Genomic DNA, 16292 nt, shown 5'->3' with positions numbered 1-16292 from the left:
TACAATGCTGCATTTTAAGTGTGTCCAGTAGGAACAACAGCTAAACAAGCAATGGGGAAATTTCAAGGGCAAGAACCACTCACTTTTCAAATCCTACATTTAACACCTCCATTATGAGAAGTAAATAGGGACTCATATGTACCATCATAGACAAGGAGACGTGTTCTCCCTGAGTTTTAAATATTGCCTCTATTAGGTTAAGGCAGCACGCCCTCTGTCCCAGGTCCCACAGAAACCGGTGTCCCCCGGCCACAGGTCAGGCCTTCTCCCTGGCGCCTCAGGCTCTCCCTGCGAGTGCTCCCCAGTGCCAGGAAAGAATCCCCGCGAGTGCTCTGCTGTGCTGCCAGGTCCGGTTGCTGTACCCCCCCTCCCCCCCCGTTCCCTGAGCAAACTGGGCTCCTGCGGCCTCCTCTCTAGCTTCCCCGAGAGTGCAAGGGAGGCGTGGGAGAGATGGCCCTGCGTGCCCACGTCCGGGGAACGCAGGTGCCGATGAACAGGGAACTCCTTCAGCCATGAGAACTGTCCCTGGGAAGCCTGTGCCCTGAGAGTCTGAGCGCCTTACAACAGCAAGACTCAGCTCCTCCAAAAGAGGCCAGAGGCTCCTCTGGGTGTCAGGAGACGCTGTCCACAGAGTGGCCACAAGGTTGTTATTCTTTGGTTATCATTGCTGTTGTCATCATTAGCTGGTGTAGGTGGGCTTTTTGAAACTCTTTTTTTAAATACATGTGGAGAAGTGCCTGTACCAAGCGTGTATATGGGGGTCACAGCTCAGGGCAAATGTGCTGAATGCCGCTCCGCTATACACACACAGATTGTTAACATACATTTTACCACCACTGTCCTGAAGTGTACAGTTTGCTGAATTTACACAAACTGAATGTGCCTGTTTCAGACCCAGACCAGGAACATTCCCTGCCACCCCCAAACCCCCCACCAGGAGCTCTCCTGGAGCCACAGGAATTCTTTTCTAAGTAGTAAACAGCTGCCATTTATGGAAGATGCCTTAACATGCAGCCATGTGCTAAGCTGCACATGTTCTCATTCATCCACAGCGGCTGTCTGAAGTGTGTGTCGTGGTCACCATTTGACATACGAGGAGGCAGAGGTTCAGGTTGTGGAGCTGCGCAGATGCAGAGGAGCTCGCGGGTGGTAGAGAGTGTGAGGTGCCGCGACAGTATCCTGTGCGGTCAGGTTTGGTCCTGGAAAGGCTCAGAGACCCTACCAGAGGGGACCTGACATTACAGGGAGGTCAAGGTTTGGCAGGTCGGCTGGGAGGTGGGGGAGGAGGGGATTCATCTGTGGACTCAACCTGGCTCGTTATTTCATAATGTTACTTCGATTCTCAGGTGAATGTCTATTAACTGAATTCGAAATGCCCCCCATTTTACGTAATGCTCCTCAGTGCCAAGGTTGGTCAGAACTTCTAACCAACATCAAGAGGCAAGATACCACACAGAGCCATTCCATAGCCTTTCCCCACACTGCAGTAGGCCTGGCATCAGGTTATAAGGCCCTGTGAAGCCAATTCTTGCCAAAGCTAAATTTGTGACTCCCTCCTTTGTTAATCTGGGTAAGGTCTGCAATGGCATCCAATTAAAATTTTAGAGAAACATTCACGAAGATCAAGTCTACCTCAGTGTGTGCTGCGGTATGCGTGCATGGCCTTTAACGTTTACAGAAGGCTTTGAGCCTCTGCCCACAAGAAAATATTACAAAGGTTTTTCCCTTTAGTGTTCTTCCTTCTTGCCAGTAGAATTCTTCATCCTACATTCCATTTAAATGCCCTTTTTCAAGGTTATGAGGAAAAAATAAGGTTCTTGTAACAAAGACAATATCTTCAAGTCAAGGGTAGTGACAGGGAAGAGGAAATTGCTAAGGACAAAGCAGCCATTTGGAAGCAGATGGCAGGCGGCGTCTTCCCCTCTTCCCCGTCCCTCCCCTCCCCGGGGCCGCTGCCATACATCCCCTTGTGTGTCCCTTCTCCTTTCCCTGTCCAGAGGCAGAAATGGGAGGCCACCGTGCTGGCTTTTGTGTTTTAAAGTGGGGCAGGGACCATGTGATGAGCGTGTGAGTGAGTGCCCAGAGTCAGTGGCACTGCTGCCCTGCACAGGGGTGTCACCTCCACTCATCTCTGAAAGGCTCAGTGTAGTTGTATTTGGACTTTATTAAACTTGGACCATTTTCCAAAATATTAAATTCATTGTTTTTTCCCCTGTTGTCACATTTCATGACTGGTGATTTACCACCTAGAAACAGTGGCTCATTGAAGAATAATGAACATTCCACACAGAAGTCCTTGCCTGCAGTAGCCACTCCTGCAAAGTTCTTTTCATCATAATAAATCCTGATGTGGAGTCCCATCTAAGCATGTGATGGAATTGTTGCAGATACGCTCTCTGGAGAGGAGGGGAGCATGGCCAAACTCAGAAAGACCCCAGCATTTATAATAAAGCTCCACGACCCAGATCAAGGCGGGCATGTTGGCAAGTGCCCTCCCAGCTCCCGGCTCCTGGGCCCACAAGCCCTGGGAGCGATCTAGGGACTGGAAACCAGCTGTTGTAGTAAGTCCTTAAATTAGAGGAGCTGTCATGGAAACTGAAAGCTTTTCAAAACCAGAGCGGGGGTTAAATCACATATTTCAGTCAGAGCAAGATAACAGTTAAAGAAAAATCTTACCAACTCTAAAACTAATGAAATATTTGAACTATAAGAAAAGTTTAAATTAATACAGCTTTAATAATACCAACTACCCCCAATAACTCAATAAAGAAATAAAAATAGCATAGTGAAGACCCTATTTTCCTCAATCCAGGTGGCTGATTCATAAAGAGTATATCATTTATTTGCAGGTAAATTGGGCTTCTAGAGTATCAAAAAGATGACTTAGTCATTTGTTCAAAAAACTACATTGATGTTTTGAGTCTGTACCAGCCTCTCTGGATACAGCATATGAGGTTTACTGCCTGATACGTCATGCCCTTGTCACCTTGTCCCCTTTGATGGAGAAAGTGACCCTAGATAGCCTAGAAAAAGAGAGAGGGATTTTATCTTTTCATGAGTAACTGAAAATTATTATGAGATGAATAGAGTCACTTTAGAGAAAATCATGAATTTCTGATTCATGACTTTAGAATGAGCTGATAGCTGGGTTCTGATCTGTCCTAAGGTGCCGAGACCAAAATGGAACTGTTAGTGCTGGATCTGAAATGCCAGACTGGGCTTGTCCCAACCTGCAGCGAAACGCATCCACTCCCTGCCAAAACGACACTTTCCACTTTGGGGGGCGCAGGCAGGGGTGTGTATCTGTATGTGGGAGAGAGAAAGGAAGGCCAACTGCACAAAGGAGGTGGGGAGAGGGTGGGTATCTTATGATGAAATGTCTCCATCTAGTGGAATTTCAGAGCAGAAGAACTTGCCACCTTATTAAAGCGCTGTCTCCAAAGCCATTTCCTTAAGCACATGTGACCTTTACAGAAAACATTAACTTCCACATGTGCTCTGAAATAACATACCACGGCATGTACTTCTTTGTGAGGACAGAAGTGAAAGCAATACAGACTGTTAAAATGTTAACATTTTTAATTGCACGATTTGAAGAAAGGCAGGGATGCAGTCAGCAGAGCAGATTGGTGACCATCAAGTTCCTACGTCGGGTGGTGGCTTCACAGGTGTCCGCTCTGCATATATTCTTTTTGGTTTGTGTCAATCATGTCATGATGAAAAGCTAGACATGAACCAAGTTTAAGTTTATCAATACGGCACTTGTTGGATATAAGAAAGCTGTCTCCCTCTTGATCTGCTTATCTGTTTAAATTTGGTTCATAAGCTGAAAAGGAAAGACTGAAAAACTAATTAAAACGTAAGTTTTTGAAAATTTTTGCCCGCCCCCTGTGTTCTTGTGGGCTGTTCCGTTGCTCGTGCCTCCCGATACTCCCCACAAGCGCACCTGGCGGACGTGGGCTGCCACCCTGTGAGGTCCTGCCTGGGCTCCGTGCTCTCTGGCCACCTCTCCCTGAGAGGTGGTCCTCGGAGAATGGGGGTCTCATTATTCTCTGCCTAAATAAATCAGTCGGGTAGATCTTGGCCTGGGCCAAAGCCAGCACATTTTCTTCCCTGGTGAAGGGCTTTGAGGCAGAGCCCAGCCAAAAGGTAATTTAAAAAAGATAAGAGCCTGGGTTTCTCTTGCTGCCTCCAGGGACCAGAAAAGGGAGGGCCTTGCCCATCAGACAGGTAACTGAGCTCTGGGGACCAGAAGTCCAGGGCTTGTGATCGGCTCAAGGGCAGTTGTGCCCTCCCCGGCCCCCCATGCTTCTGACAGTGGGCTGGGGGCAGGCTCTGTGGACACGTGGATGTCGAGCCACAGCCCACACCTGCTGACTGCTGTAGTAGGGAGAGGCACTCCGTCCCTCCTGTCTGTCCACTCGCAGCCGCGGGAGTCCAGGCTTAAGAACATTTTGTTTACTTGTCTGTTTTAAGCTGAGAGTGTTATTATAGCCCCCTTTCCCACCCTTCTTGCCCCCAGCTCTTGAGAGCTCCACAGACTGGGACAGCCGTGGCACAGAACACGGGGCTCTCTGAGGGTGGCGATGAGAACCCCGTCCCCAACAGCTTGTTCTCCCCGCACTGCTATGCCCACCTTCCTCTCCACCCACTAGGCCAGACCAGTGCTGTAAACACATGATGAAATAACCCCAGGTTGAAATATCTGAGTAAGGCTGAGCCATTATTCTACCAACCTTCTTGAGTACACACAAGGCGGTGTTAAGAGCGTGTTTTCATCCCTTACTGGGTGGGCCTCCTAACAGGCTCCTTTCTCAGATAATCTGCAGTTGTAATGTTCTCTTTTCTTGATGAATCCTAATGGCTGGTAAAATAGCACCAAAGCCAACAGCTTGCACCTCTCCAGCCGAACTAAAGGATGCCAGTAGTCACAGGATGGGGAATAGAATAGACACTGTCAGCTAAATTCCCGCTGTTGAGTGGGTGGAAGGGGGTTCAGCTGTATTGAGATGGAATTGGCATTTAACACTATATGTTTAAGTGTACAGTATGATCAGTTGATACTCATATGTATTGTAAACTGCCACAATAAGGTTCCTTAATACATGTTGTTACAGTGTTTTTCTTAAGTAGCCTGGGGCTGGGTTCCCTTCCACCCCAAGCTGGGGACACTCATGAAGCAAAATGTCCCCCTCCCCCAGGGCAAGGTCCTGCGTTCGTAACTCACGGATGGCAAGAAATGAGAGCCTCGCAGTTGATTCCGACTGTAGCCTCACAGAGGGCTGAGTCGGGATCGGGAGGTGGAACGGCCACACTCTCGCCGTGCGGAGCTGGTGACTGGAGGATGTGGAAGGCTGGCGTGTTCACTCTGTTTCTCTTTCTCTCTGCAGGGAAGGAGACTGGTGGGAAGCCCGCTCCTTGACCACCGGAGAGACGGGTTACATTCCCAGCAATTATGTGGCTCCAGTTGACTCTATCCAGGCAGAAGAGTATGTTGTGTTTTGTTGTTTTCACTTAACTGCTTGCTTTTAAAAGTTAGTAGACAAAAAATAATGCCATTCAGGTTGTGCAGAAGGGAGAAGAAATTCACTAGAGTGATTAAGGGTTCAGAGAAGAAGGTAAGGCTGCATTTCCCAGGCTTTATACCATGGTTTTTGCCACATCTATAATATTTGTACTACTATTAAGTTAATATTTTTCTATAAGCCTGCACATTTTTAAAAAACATGTTTATTTTGAAAGGAAACTTTCTATCAGTCCCCTAAATGAAAACCCAGTATTACTTGCTATTGATAGAAAGAAACCAAAAAACGTGACGGAGTTTGACTAGAGCCCGTGTTACTGCCAGCCCAGCGTCTGAGCCTGCGCCCTGCTGCTGGAGAGAGTGGGGCAGGGAGACAGAGTGAGAGGAGGTGAGGGCCAGATAAGTAATTGTTAGAGGTCAAACTGAGATTTTTTTCCCCACTGCAGTCAGAAACAGTAAAGGAGCCCTGGGCAGCGGGGTGGCCCCTGCAGTGTGCCCCACACTGCGGGGAGCACTGTGGGGATGCCTTTTTAGATGGTTCTTTCCTTTGGTTTGGGGTTTCGGTTCATTTATTTGATAGTAAACAGTTGTTAGCATTAGTTGGCCCAAGACTGTCACTGGTCATAATATTGGAAGGCGGCCGACAGGCTGAGGGGATTCTAGAAGGAGCAGCCAGTGTTTCTCCTGCCGAGGGGTTGGTGTGGGGACCCCGATTCCTCTGCTCTGGGAGAGGGGTCTGAACCACGATCTCCAGATGCAGGACCCTGGTCTGCTCCCGGACTCCCTGCCCGGTGGAGGCAGTCCTCCTTGCCGGAAAAGGGGTCAGCCACGGAGCCCAGGCTCAGGCGCCCATGTCTCACCGTGCCCTGCATTGGCTTGAGCACTGGAGTACTCGGCTCCTCTCCCAAGCAGACCCCTGACGGGACCGCACTTGTCTTGATGATTCCCTTGTATTCCTTCCAAGATGAGCTGCTGTGTCTCCCGCTCTCAAATAATGAGCAGTTCCAAGCTCCTTTTTCTTCCTGACGAGTCACTTCATCATTGGTGAATAAAAGAATTCATAGTGAATTGTTATTTTAGACCTGACATGCAAACATCTCTGTGTTCTGTCAGAACACAAGGCCGCCCAGAGTTAGCATTGCTTTGATTGAGCTGAATAGTCACCTTATATTGATAATGGCCAGTTTTTAAAATACTTTATTTTTAAAGACTAAAGTAACATTTTAAAATAATAATGCCTGTGGTTTTACATTTGCAGTGGCTTACCATTATCTTAAAATGCTATCATTTTAGCATAGTCCGTTGTAACATCGCTCTTTCCATCCCTGTTGCAGTTTATGCTGCATTTTAATCGGGTCACTGATACAAACCCAGAAAGCCATGTGTAAACGGTGGGCAGTAGCTCTTGGCCCAGATGGCTGCCCAGGCTGGGCCTCTGAGGGCCGCTGGGAGCCCCACACTGTGTGCCTTTCCTTTCCTTCAGTGCAGCTCTTCACTCAGATGGATTTGGCAGTGAACACACATAGCCGTTCAACTATAATGAACTGAAGTTTTATTTTAGAAGCTGGATCCGTTCACAGTGAAATATTCTCAAAATTGTTTCCATGTGCAGATTCAAGCAGGTGCTCATGGCCTCTCCCTCGGGTTCTTGGCGCGCCTGCTGCTCACTCAGCCCAGTGCTGAAATGCTCCCGCACTGCGAGGCACGGTCAGGGCTGCAGAGGGCAGGGGAAAGATAAAAAAACAGGTCACAGAGGTCATGCATGAGGCAGCTTGCTGGGGTGCCTCTCACAGTGGCACAGGGAGGCTGTGAGAGTGCCCACAGCCGAGTCGCATTTCAGAACGTGCTCGTTGACCCTGCAGAGACCTGGCCCTGCCACTGTGCTGGGCGCACATGGCAGGCAGCAGCCCAGGGGCTCTGCGGACGCCTTTTGCTTCTCTGGTCCTCACGCCTGCTGGACGGGAAGAAACGGAAAGCAGGCATCCAAGGGCAGCAGTCTTCTCAAAGTAGGGGTGGTCTTGACACTGTTGTCCAGAGTCCCTGTAGGCAGGAAGTTACTGAAAATATTGTGTCTTTGTTTTTTATCTGTTCTGACTGGCTTTTTAAAAAATGCTTTATGGGTTGTCATTGTACTACAAGACTGGTTTTGTTGTTTCCCAGGGGTTGAATTATGCCCAGAAATCCAGGGCCTTGTAGATGTGCGTGGGAAGGGTCTCCTTCTGTTGCCTTCTCACAACAAGGTCTTGGACTTCTCTTTTTGTACACGCAGGTGGCAGTTTTAACACAAACCAGTCTTGTTATCTCTGGAGGGAAGGACAATAACCCTTAATCCAAACCTGATTTTTTTAAAGAGTGGAAGAGATGGATTAAGAACGGAATCAGGAATAGATTGAAAGGGACTAGACGAGGCTAGGGAAACATCCCCAGGGAAGGTTTAAGAGTAAAATCAGAGGTGAGAAGGATTCATGGGCCAGAGAGCCTTGTAAGTGGTCATTATAAAATGTTTCCTTTCCTTGACCTCATCTAAAGGTGGTACTTTGGAAAACTTGGCCGGAAAGATGCTGAGCGACAGCTTTTGTCCTTTGGAAACCCTAGAGGCACCTTTCTTATCCGTGAGAGTGAGACCACCAAAGGTGAGAGCGTGTCGAGGAAGCTGGCTAGTCGTTCAAGTCTGCAGATCAGTCCGGGGGATGAAAGGCTGCTCTCTGCCTGTAAGGCTCCTTAGTGGCTGTCCTCTGCGGCACACGGGACCATAGGATGTTCAGAAACCCTTCAGAATCAATGCTTTTTTGAAACACTTAGTTCCTCGGGTGCCAATCTCACAGGTCATTTTGCTTCTCTTTTGTTCTTCTTTGTGACTGAGGACTGCTCTTTCTCCAGTGCTTGGCCCTTTAGAGCGGCGGGAGGAGCTGGGCCACGGGAAAGGAGCCGAGGCCTCCTGGTTCCAGGGCCTGCCGGGCCCTGGCCCTCTGCCCCTCTGTGAAGCACTGGGAAGCAGAAATAGGTGTTCACTTCGGAGGACTCGCCTTTGCTTTCTGTGGTGCACGCTGCCCCAGCCTCGGTGACGCGCCGTGGGGAATGGGGCCGGCGGCAACCTCAGGCTGAGCCGCTTCTCAGCGGGGGGAGGTGGGGGGTGGTTTCTGCCCCACAGAACACAGCACGGGGTACTGAGCAGCAGCGCAGGGAGAATCCAGGAGGCTTTCATTCTCAAGGGCAATGTCCCTTTTCCCTGCCTTCTGACATTTGCAGGAAAGAGATGTTTTCGCCTTATGTTACTGAGTGGAAGTGTGTGTGTCTCTCCCTCCTCTTGATAATTATTAATCAGATAGTCCAGTAAATGGGGCCTAAAAAACAAACGAGTACTCAAAACGATTGGCGCTGCTAACGATTCATGTGTTTGCCAGGTGCCTATTCACTTTCTATCCGCGACTGGGATGATATGAAAGGAGACCACGTCAAACATTATAAAATTCGTAAACTTGACAATGGTGGGCACTACATTACCACCCGGGCCCAGTTTGAAACACTTCAGCAGCTTGTACAGCACTACTCAGGTAACCTTAATTCCAACTAGCTACTGACCCTGGGGGGAGGGGTGGACACAGAGCAGGAAAGGGGGAGGGCAGGGGAAAGGTACCAGTGTAAACAAAGCAAAACAGTTTTCCCCACTAGCCCTTCAGTGCGGTGTGGTTGAATAGGTTCCTTTGGTATTTTCCTACCAGTTGGCATTAGTTTCCTACGTTTGCCAAAATGTCATTCCCCAAATGGAAGCAGTAGGTTAAATCCTCAAGTTACCATGTTGTCCCGTCATGTATACTCCAGCGGATCGTTCTGGACCGTGAAGGGGGCAGTCTGTGGGCTGGGACTTTCACGGGGACCCGACAGGCTTGCTGTCACCACCACTCCACGCTCAGCACTGTTGCAGGGAAGCCTGCACATGCATTTCATTCATGACGCGATGGATTTCGTAGCCCCCTTATCGTGTCCTACTTCCCCACCAATGCTTCTGTTCCTGAACTGGACTTAAACTGATATGACCAATAGCTCTTGGCTCTGTTACAGCTGTCATGTTAAATTAAACTTGTACACAGTCGGTCCATCTCTGCCCATACACCCAGGTGTCACCATTAGTTTGTTGTTCTTAGAAATGTATACTTGGTAGGTGTTCAGGTGTGTGATTTGTACATTTTATTAAAGAATCGGTCTAATGTACAAGTGCTAAAATGATTGCTTTCTCCTCCTCTATAATAGGTACACACAGGTGGCTGTAGATACAGATATACATGTACACATATGGATCTATATCCCATTATTACACCTCGTACTTTTGTGTGACCTATGTGTATGTGTACATATATTTTGTATTATTCTTCAGGACCATGACAAAACCCCAAAATAGTACATTATTTTATCTCAACTATTGCTCTGTGCACATTCATTTTAAAAAGTACATATTTTTAGCTCTAAAAAAAGGAATCTTTTGAAAATGGCAATAAGAAATGCCTGTCTATTGATCCTGGGCACCAATGAGTAAGAATTAGTGACAGCTTGGCAGATTATTTGATTAGGGCATTGGGTAGGTTTCATTTAGGTGGATTCTAGTGAAATATTTGGCAAACTGTCTCCTGAGTTGAGTGATATATTTAAAATGTCTGTACGGATTTTTCAAATGCTGAAACACATTTTGTCACGGCCAGACACCAGCAAGGCCCCAGAGTTTTGGTCATTTGAGAACACTGTTGGAAAGGGCACTTTGATGACACTGTAAAGGTGGAGGGAAGGAAGGGAGTTGGAAAGAGCAACAGGCATCGTCTAATCTCAAAAAAAATCCATCTCAAGTTAGATTTGTTTTTATATTGGCTTTTCCTCTTCCCACTTTCTCTCTCACACAGTAAAATGCCTTTGAAATATTGACACATAAAAAATTTTCTGCCTAAACATCTCAGAACCTGATTCTACCAAAAAGAAAGGACTGGAAACAGTTTACAGTGGTTCCTGGAGAAAAGGCAACAGCAGGGCCTTCGGTGCCCTGGATGCGGGTGCCCCGGGGGCTGTGGTCAGCAGGCTCTCGGCAGTTTGTCATGGCCCTGATTCCTTGTTCTCTGCTGCCTCTTCTCACCTGCCTGATGTTTACCTTGGCATTTCACCATTTTCCCTTTACCACTGCTAGATGTTCAAAGGCATATCTTTACAAAAGAGAGAGAAAGAAGAAAAGAAAAAGGAAAAACAACCTCCAAATAACCTAAAGTGGTAACTGCTTTTTCCATTGTTTTTCATAGGGATTAGAGTTCTTTCACATCCTGAGTTTCTGCAGATTTTAGTTTCCATTCTTTCTGCTTTCAAACCAGACCCCTGGATTACACATCAGAGACTATTTTTTAGTGGAAATATCAAAGTAGCAAGAGTATCAAACTAGTAGAATAGTCAGTTAAAATGCCAAAGAAATCACTACAGAAATGTAACCTCTTTTCCCTGCCAGGCATAATCTTCAGCCCTAGTTTATGACAGTGTGATGTTCGGTAGAAGAATCCTGTACTAAAGTTACAATTTTAAATACATTCATACCAAAAAGAGTCCCTAAGCCCTTGTTAGTAGAGGGGAGAAGACTCAATGCTGACATAGTCCATCTGCACCTTTAGGTCAGTGGGGGCCTTTTCAGGGTTCCAGAAGGCGTGTTATTAGCACATTGGGCTGAAAACATTTTTCTTACTGAGTGAGTTTAGAAACCAACATGATCTACATCTGTACATATGTATAAACTATATTATACCTGGGACTCTGAGTAGTCCAGATTTAAAACATCCTCTATTCTACCTCCAATGACCTTATTTCAGCATGTGGCGTCTCATGTTCCAAGATGTGTGCGTTTTCCGCCAGGTAGCACTGTTTTGAGTAACGCTGTGCACTCGCTGGTTTGTGCCCCTGTGAAGTGTTGTTTCATTCTTCTGCTTTTCTCTCCCTCTGCCACTGTCCCGCTCCATCAGAGAGAGCTGCAGGTCTCTGCTGCCGCCTAGTCGTTCCCTGTCACAAAGGGATGCCAAGGCTTACCGATCTGTCTGTCAAAACCAAAGATGTCTGGGAAATCCCTCGAGAGTCCCTGCAGTTGATCAAGAGACTGGGAAATGGGCAGTTTGGGGAAGTGTGGATGGGTATGCCAAGACTCAGTTACTCTATTACTAGCTTTCTCGTTTGGGAAGTCCCAAACATCAAAGATGGAAGGTGAATATAAAGAGTTTATGAGCAGGAGGAAGGCTTAAATTACCAATAGTGGGAGAATTATAATTTTGATTTTTGATTTTGGACTTTGGGAATTTCTAGAAAAGAGATACTAAGAGTCCACAATTGGCAAATGGCTCAAATTATCCCCTTATGAGTCTCAATCCACAAACTAGTAAATATAGTACAAGGAGTGTTCCAGCCTTCCCCAAATGCCTTGCCCTTCGTTTCCAACCACAGATGTTCATTTGGTGAACTCAGTATCGCCCTAGGGTACATCACCTTCCATCTTTCCTAGTGCATGCATGATTATGGATTATAAGGACTGTTTTCTTTATTAATTTCCTCTCCTGTAGAGAAAGCTGATGGTTTATGTTTTAACTTAACTGTGATTGCATCGAGTTGTACCCCACAAACTTCTGGACTGGCTAAAGATGCCTGGGAAGTTGCACGTGATTCATTGTTTCTGGAGAAGAAGCTGGGTCAGGGGTGTTTCGCTGAAGTGTGGCTTGGTAAGGCAGAGGGCTCCACCTCAAAGCCAACTAAAAGGATGGTTTTAAATAAAAACAAATGCACAAACATTGGAACCAAGACACTTAACCTGGGTAGCTAGACAGACACAGGCCAGCCAGATTTTCAGAGTAAGGCAATAACTGGCTGTACTCTCTGTCCTACTCCATGTGGTTAAGTAAGGCACACATGGAACAGGAAACTGATGCTGTAGGAATCTGGTGTTTCCTCTTCCTAACACACAGGAAGGTAAGATGCTACAGATGGCACTGTAGGGAGACACCACGGGCTTCTTTGCTCTGTGGGCCTGGGTTTGAGTCTTTACTAGCTGACTAACCATGGGTGAAGAGGGGCTTATTTAACCTTTTGAGCCTCAGTTTCCTCATCTGTAGAACTGAAATGATACCTATCATTTTGAGGATTACATGAGACAGTATGTGAGAATCCCTGGCACATAGTCAGTGCTCAGTAGACAAACATACTCCTCTTAATTGGGCAGTCATGTCACTGATAAGGCTGACTGCACTGGGCCCTTCTCACTGCCTTAGGACTTAGGCCCCACCCAAAGCATCTGACAGTAAGAAAGTGTTGGTGCTTATGGAACCCTCCTTCTCCCTTTCTTAGATTCGACTAAAAATGGTACAGGTAGGTACCTGTGATTGCATGTGGCTGTAGGTATTCAGGTGTACTCTGCATTACAAGGCCTGATACAGTTAAAGCACTTAGAACAGAGCCTGGCAATGAGTTAAGTACCACAGAGAGATATGCTAAGACATACACGTGTATGTGTGTAAACTCTAAACATACAAGTGTGTGCAAGCTAGATTTACACGTGTGTGTGCATGTGAGCTGCACATACACGTGTGTGTGTGTAGGCTAGACATAGACGTGTGTGTGTGTGTGTGTGTATAAGCTACTCTAAGTATTGCTGTTACTGTTTCCCAGAGTCCACATTATTGTGTCCCTCTCTCTGGATTTTCACTCGAGTATTGTAAAATATGTTTATATGGCCTCTCCCTCATCTGCCCCATTTATAATTGAAGTTGTGGGTCCTAAGTATTTTAGTCCAGTCACTCACACAATCAGGAAGAATTAGACCCTATATAAAAATTTATTTTTAAACTTTATAATTATAAATTTTAAATTATTACACATATTAAGAATTTGCTTCCCACTGAACACAAGACGTCTTGAGGATCAAGGTGGAAGGCCAGTGTAAGGGTGCTGTTAGGGAGGTCCCTATTTAAGATTTTGGCGTGCTAAGATTCCAGTGGCAAAGACCGCTTGCAAATTGTCATATTTCCCATTTACATTGAGTGGTCAGATATTTTAGAAGATTTGGATGAACTCTTATTTAAGCCACTTGCTCTTTCATAATTTTATTTGTAGGTTGCATGTTGAAATTACATAAACAATGTTTTTAACAGGGTAGCAAAAGTTACTCCAATTTACAGAATTTTTTATTTCTAAAATCACTTATATTAAATACAAAAATCTTAATTTAAATCAGCCTTCTTTTTCAAATAGAAAATAACGTAATCTTAGCAAATTTTTATGTTCCCCTTATAGTTTTAATTCATAGTTGTAAAACTAATGGAATACACACAGAACCTAGATTTTTTTTAAATTGGGGACTGAAATAGACTTGAAAGAGAATGAGTTCCATTCCTATATTTTACAGATGAGGTAACTGATGATCATTAACCAGGCCTGCCTCTAGACCTTCTGAAATTTTTTAACATGTTGAGCTTAAATACTTTGTTTCCTCTTAACTCCTGTGTAATTTGTCCAGGGTAGCTGATGGGAGACACTGTTCTGGCTGTGTCTGGCCGCCAGTACACCTGAGTGACATATGGGTGGGCAGACTGAGCGTCTTGCCAAGCTTGCCAGCATCCTTACAGTCTTCCTCATCTGTCAGCTGTCCGAGGCTCAGTCAAGTAGCTCACCCATTGCAGGCAACCGAAAGTCTAGAAGTAATTTCCAGACATCCTCGGGTGCTGCCATGTGTTTTTAAGTGGGCACACCCTATAAAATGGAACTTAACCTAATTCCTTCCATGCTCACTCTGAGGGCTAAGGGAGGGCTGTCGGATGGCCAGAACTGCTCTAACCCCCAGACTTTCGTCCTTATAAATACACGTGCAGAGCTTGGTACAAATTTGTAATCACTGGCTGAGCTGGAAAAGGAAAGCGGTCTATATCAAAATAAGAAAAAGTTAAAAGAATTGTAAACCATAATTTGGCCCTAAGTCAACACATTTTTCCTGTTGAAAATACTTGACAGAGTCCTTACATTTGATAATCTTTGTTCAATGAGAAAAAATTTTTGACTTAAAATCTAATTTTATGGAAATAACTGTTGATTGAAAAAAAAAATTTTCCCATTGTAAGAGAATCTTTAATTTGACGTAATATCGTGGGATGTCACAGGTACCTGGAATGGAAACACGAAAGTAGCCATAAAGACTCTTAAGCCCGGCACGATGTCTCCTGAATCATTCCTCGAGGAGGCGCAGATCATGAAGAAGCTGAAGCACGACAAGCTGGTCCAGCTGTACGCGGTGGTGTCCGAGGAGCCCATCTACATTGTCACTGAGTACATGAATAAAGGTCGGGCGGCCTCGGGGCTCCACCTTGCAGTGACCCACAGCCGCAGGGGGAGGGAAGTGGGGCTGCCTTGCACCTAGTTTCTGCATGAGACCAGCGTTCCCGTTCAGAGCACAGACTGTGCTCAGTAAGGAAAAACAGCTTTGAGGCAGACTGTGACCTTGAGTTTCCCCCTGACCCTTGTGAACTGCAGCACCTATGCACGCTGCCCACGTCAGGAATTCCAACTCCTCTCTGTAATTAAAACACTCATTTTTAATAGCAGGGGTGATACAGAGAGCTATGGTAGTTTGCTGTTACTTTGAATGTTGTAGCTTGTGTTAAGTTTCCTTTTTGCCAGGCTGAGCAGTTGATAACAGACACTGATCTCTGGGGTAAGGTTAGTCCCCATAATTTCAACATCATTTTTTTCCAGCTGATGTTTTTTAAACATGAGATGAAGGAAGACATTCTTTTGAAAAGCACATTTTATTCTCATTCTCTCTGTCTGTCTCTGTTCCCCTTTTTCTAATCAAAGCAGTATTGTCGGGAATAAGCCAAAGATTACTTTGTTTTGGAAAAATAGATGAACCAAGCAAGAAACAACCTTGCAAGGCAGTGCCTTTTATCAGGACACCAGTGCAGTTTCCTTTCCACATTCTTCCTTTTAAAAGCATTTGGAATGTTTCCTGGTGGCTTGTTTGTCCTTTGTATCCAGGGTTATTTGGTAAATAACTGTTGATTAAAACACAAAAATATCCCAGCGACCATTGTGAAGCCTCCAGCCTCTACACGTAAATGTTTCGGCCCTGGAGTTAGTTCTGGTCGCCTGGGGCTGTTGTCACAGTGGCCCTGGGGCTCCAGCAGTGCTGTTCCGGGTGTGTAAGGCCCACCTGGCCATGGTCTCACAGGGGAGCTGCCCTGCCCCGTGCTGCTCTTCAGATAAACTGGGGTCATTCTCACACTTTTCTGCATATCAGAATCACCTGACAGATCTCCAAATACCAGTTTCTGGGCCCAGCCTCCAGAGGCTGATTCTGTAGGCCTGGGGTGGGGCCCCGGAGTTGGCATTAAGGTTGGGGTGGGGGGGATGCTGTTTCTGCTGGTCCCAGACTACATTTTGGGAACACTCCTCTGGGCAGTATTTTCGCCACATCAGTCCTGTGTGGAGGGCCAACGAGGGAATGAGACGGACATGGCGCAGCTCTTCACAGGTTCTTTGTGACATAAGGGGACCGAGTCCCATTTCCTCTAGTTTCATCAAATTTTTGCTGTCCTTAGAAAAGGAGTCACCATTGCTTATTTTTAAAAGGTACAACTGCTGCCTCCAATGCATACTTTTTTCTACCCTTTTTTTAATATAAATCTCTTTTTTTTTTAATTGATGGCATTATCCCATTCAATTACCTCATCACTTCCAATAAGAAAATGAAATACAGCCCTTTGTTGGGAATTTT

The 16292-nt window shown here is 46.0% G+C and overlaps 1 protein-coding gene across 6 annotated transcripts in view; it reads left to right on the top strand.

Moving 5' to 3' along the window:
* FYN (FYN proto-oncogene, Src family tyrosine kinase) overlaps nucleotides 1-16292 on the top strand; it is a 140958-nt gene that overhangs the window by 101523 nt on the left and 23143 nt on the right. For 4 of the 6 annotated variants that reach the window (XM_057489493.1, XM_036902987.2, XM_036902990.2 and 1 more), the window contains 5 exons: nucleotides 5391-5489; nucleotides 8054-8157; nucleotides 8929-9078; nucleotides 11509-11673; nucleotides 14680-14859. In XM_057489493.1, the coding sequence (XP_057345476.1) occupies nucleotides 5391-5489; nucleotides 8054-8157; nucleotides 8929-9078; nucleotides 11509-11673; nucleotides 14680-14859 (698 nt within the window). Of the gene's footprint in view, nucleotides 1-5390; nucleotides 5490-8053; nucleotides 8158-8928; nucleotides 9079-11508; nucleotides 11674-12096; nucleotides 12253-14679; nucleotides 14860-16292 lie in introns of all 6 variants that reach the window. The other 2 variants (XM_036902991.2, XM_057489494.1) reach the window with 2 other exon arrangements.

This window comes from Manis pentadactyla, chromosome 12, assembly GCF_030020395.1.
Source record: "Manis pentadactyla isolate mManPen7 chromosome 12, mManPen7.hap1, whole genome shotgun sequence".
Classification (NCBI taxonomy): Eukaryota; Metazoa; Chordata; class Mammalia; order Pholidota; family Manidae; genus Manis; species Manis pentadactyla.
This window is presented reverse-complemented; position numbering and strand designations above follow the sequence as displayed.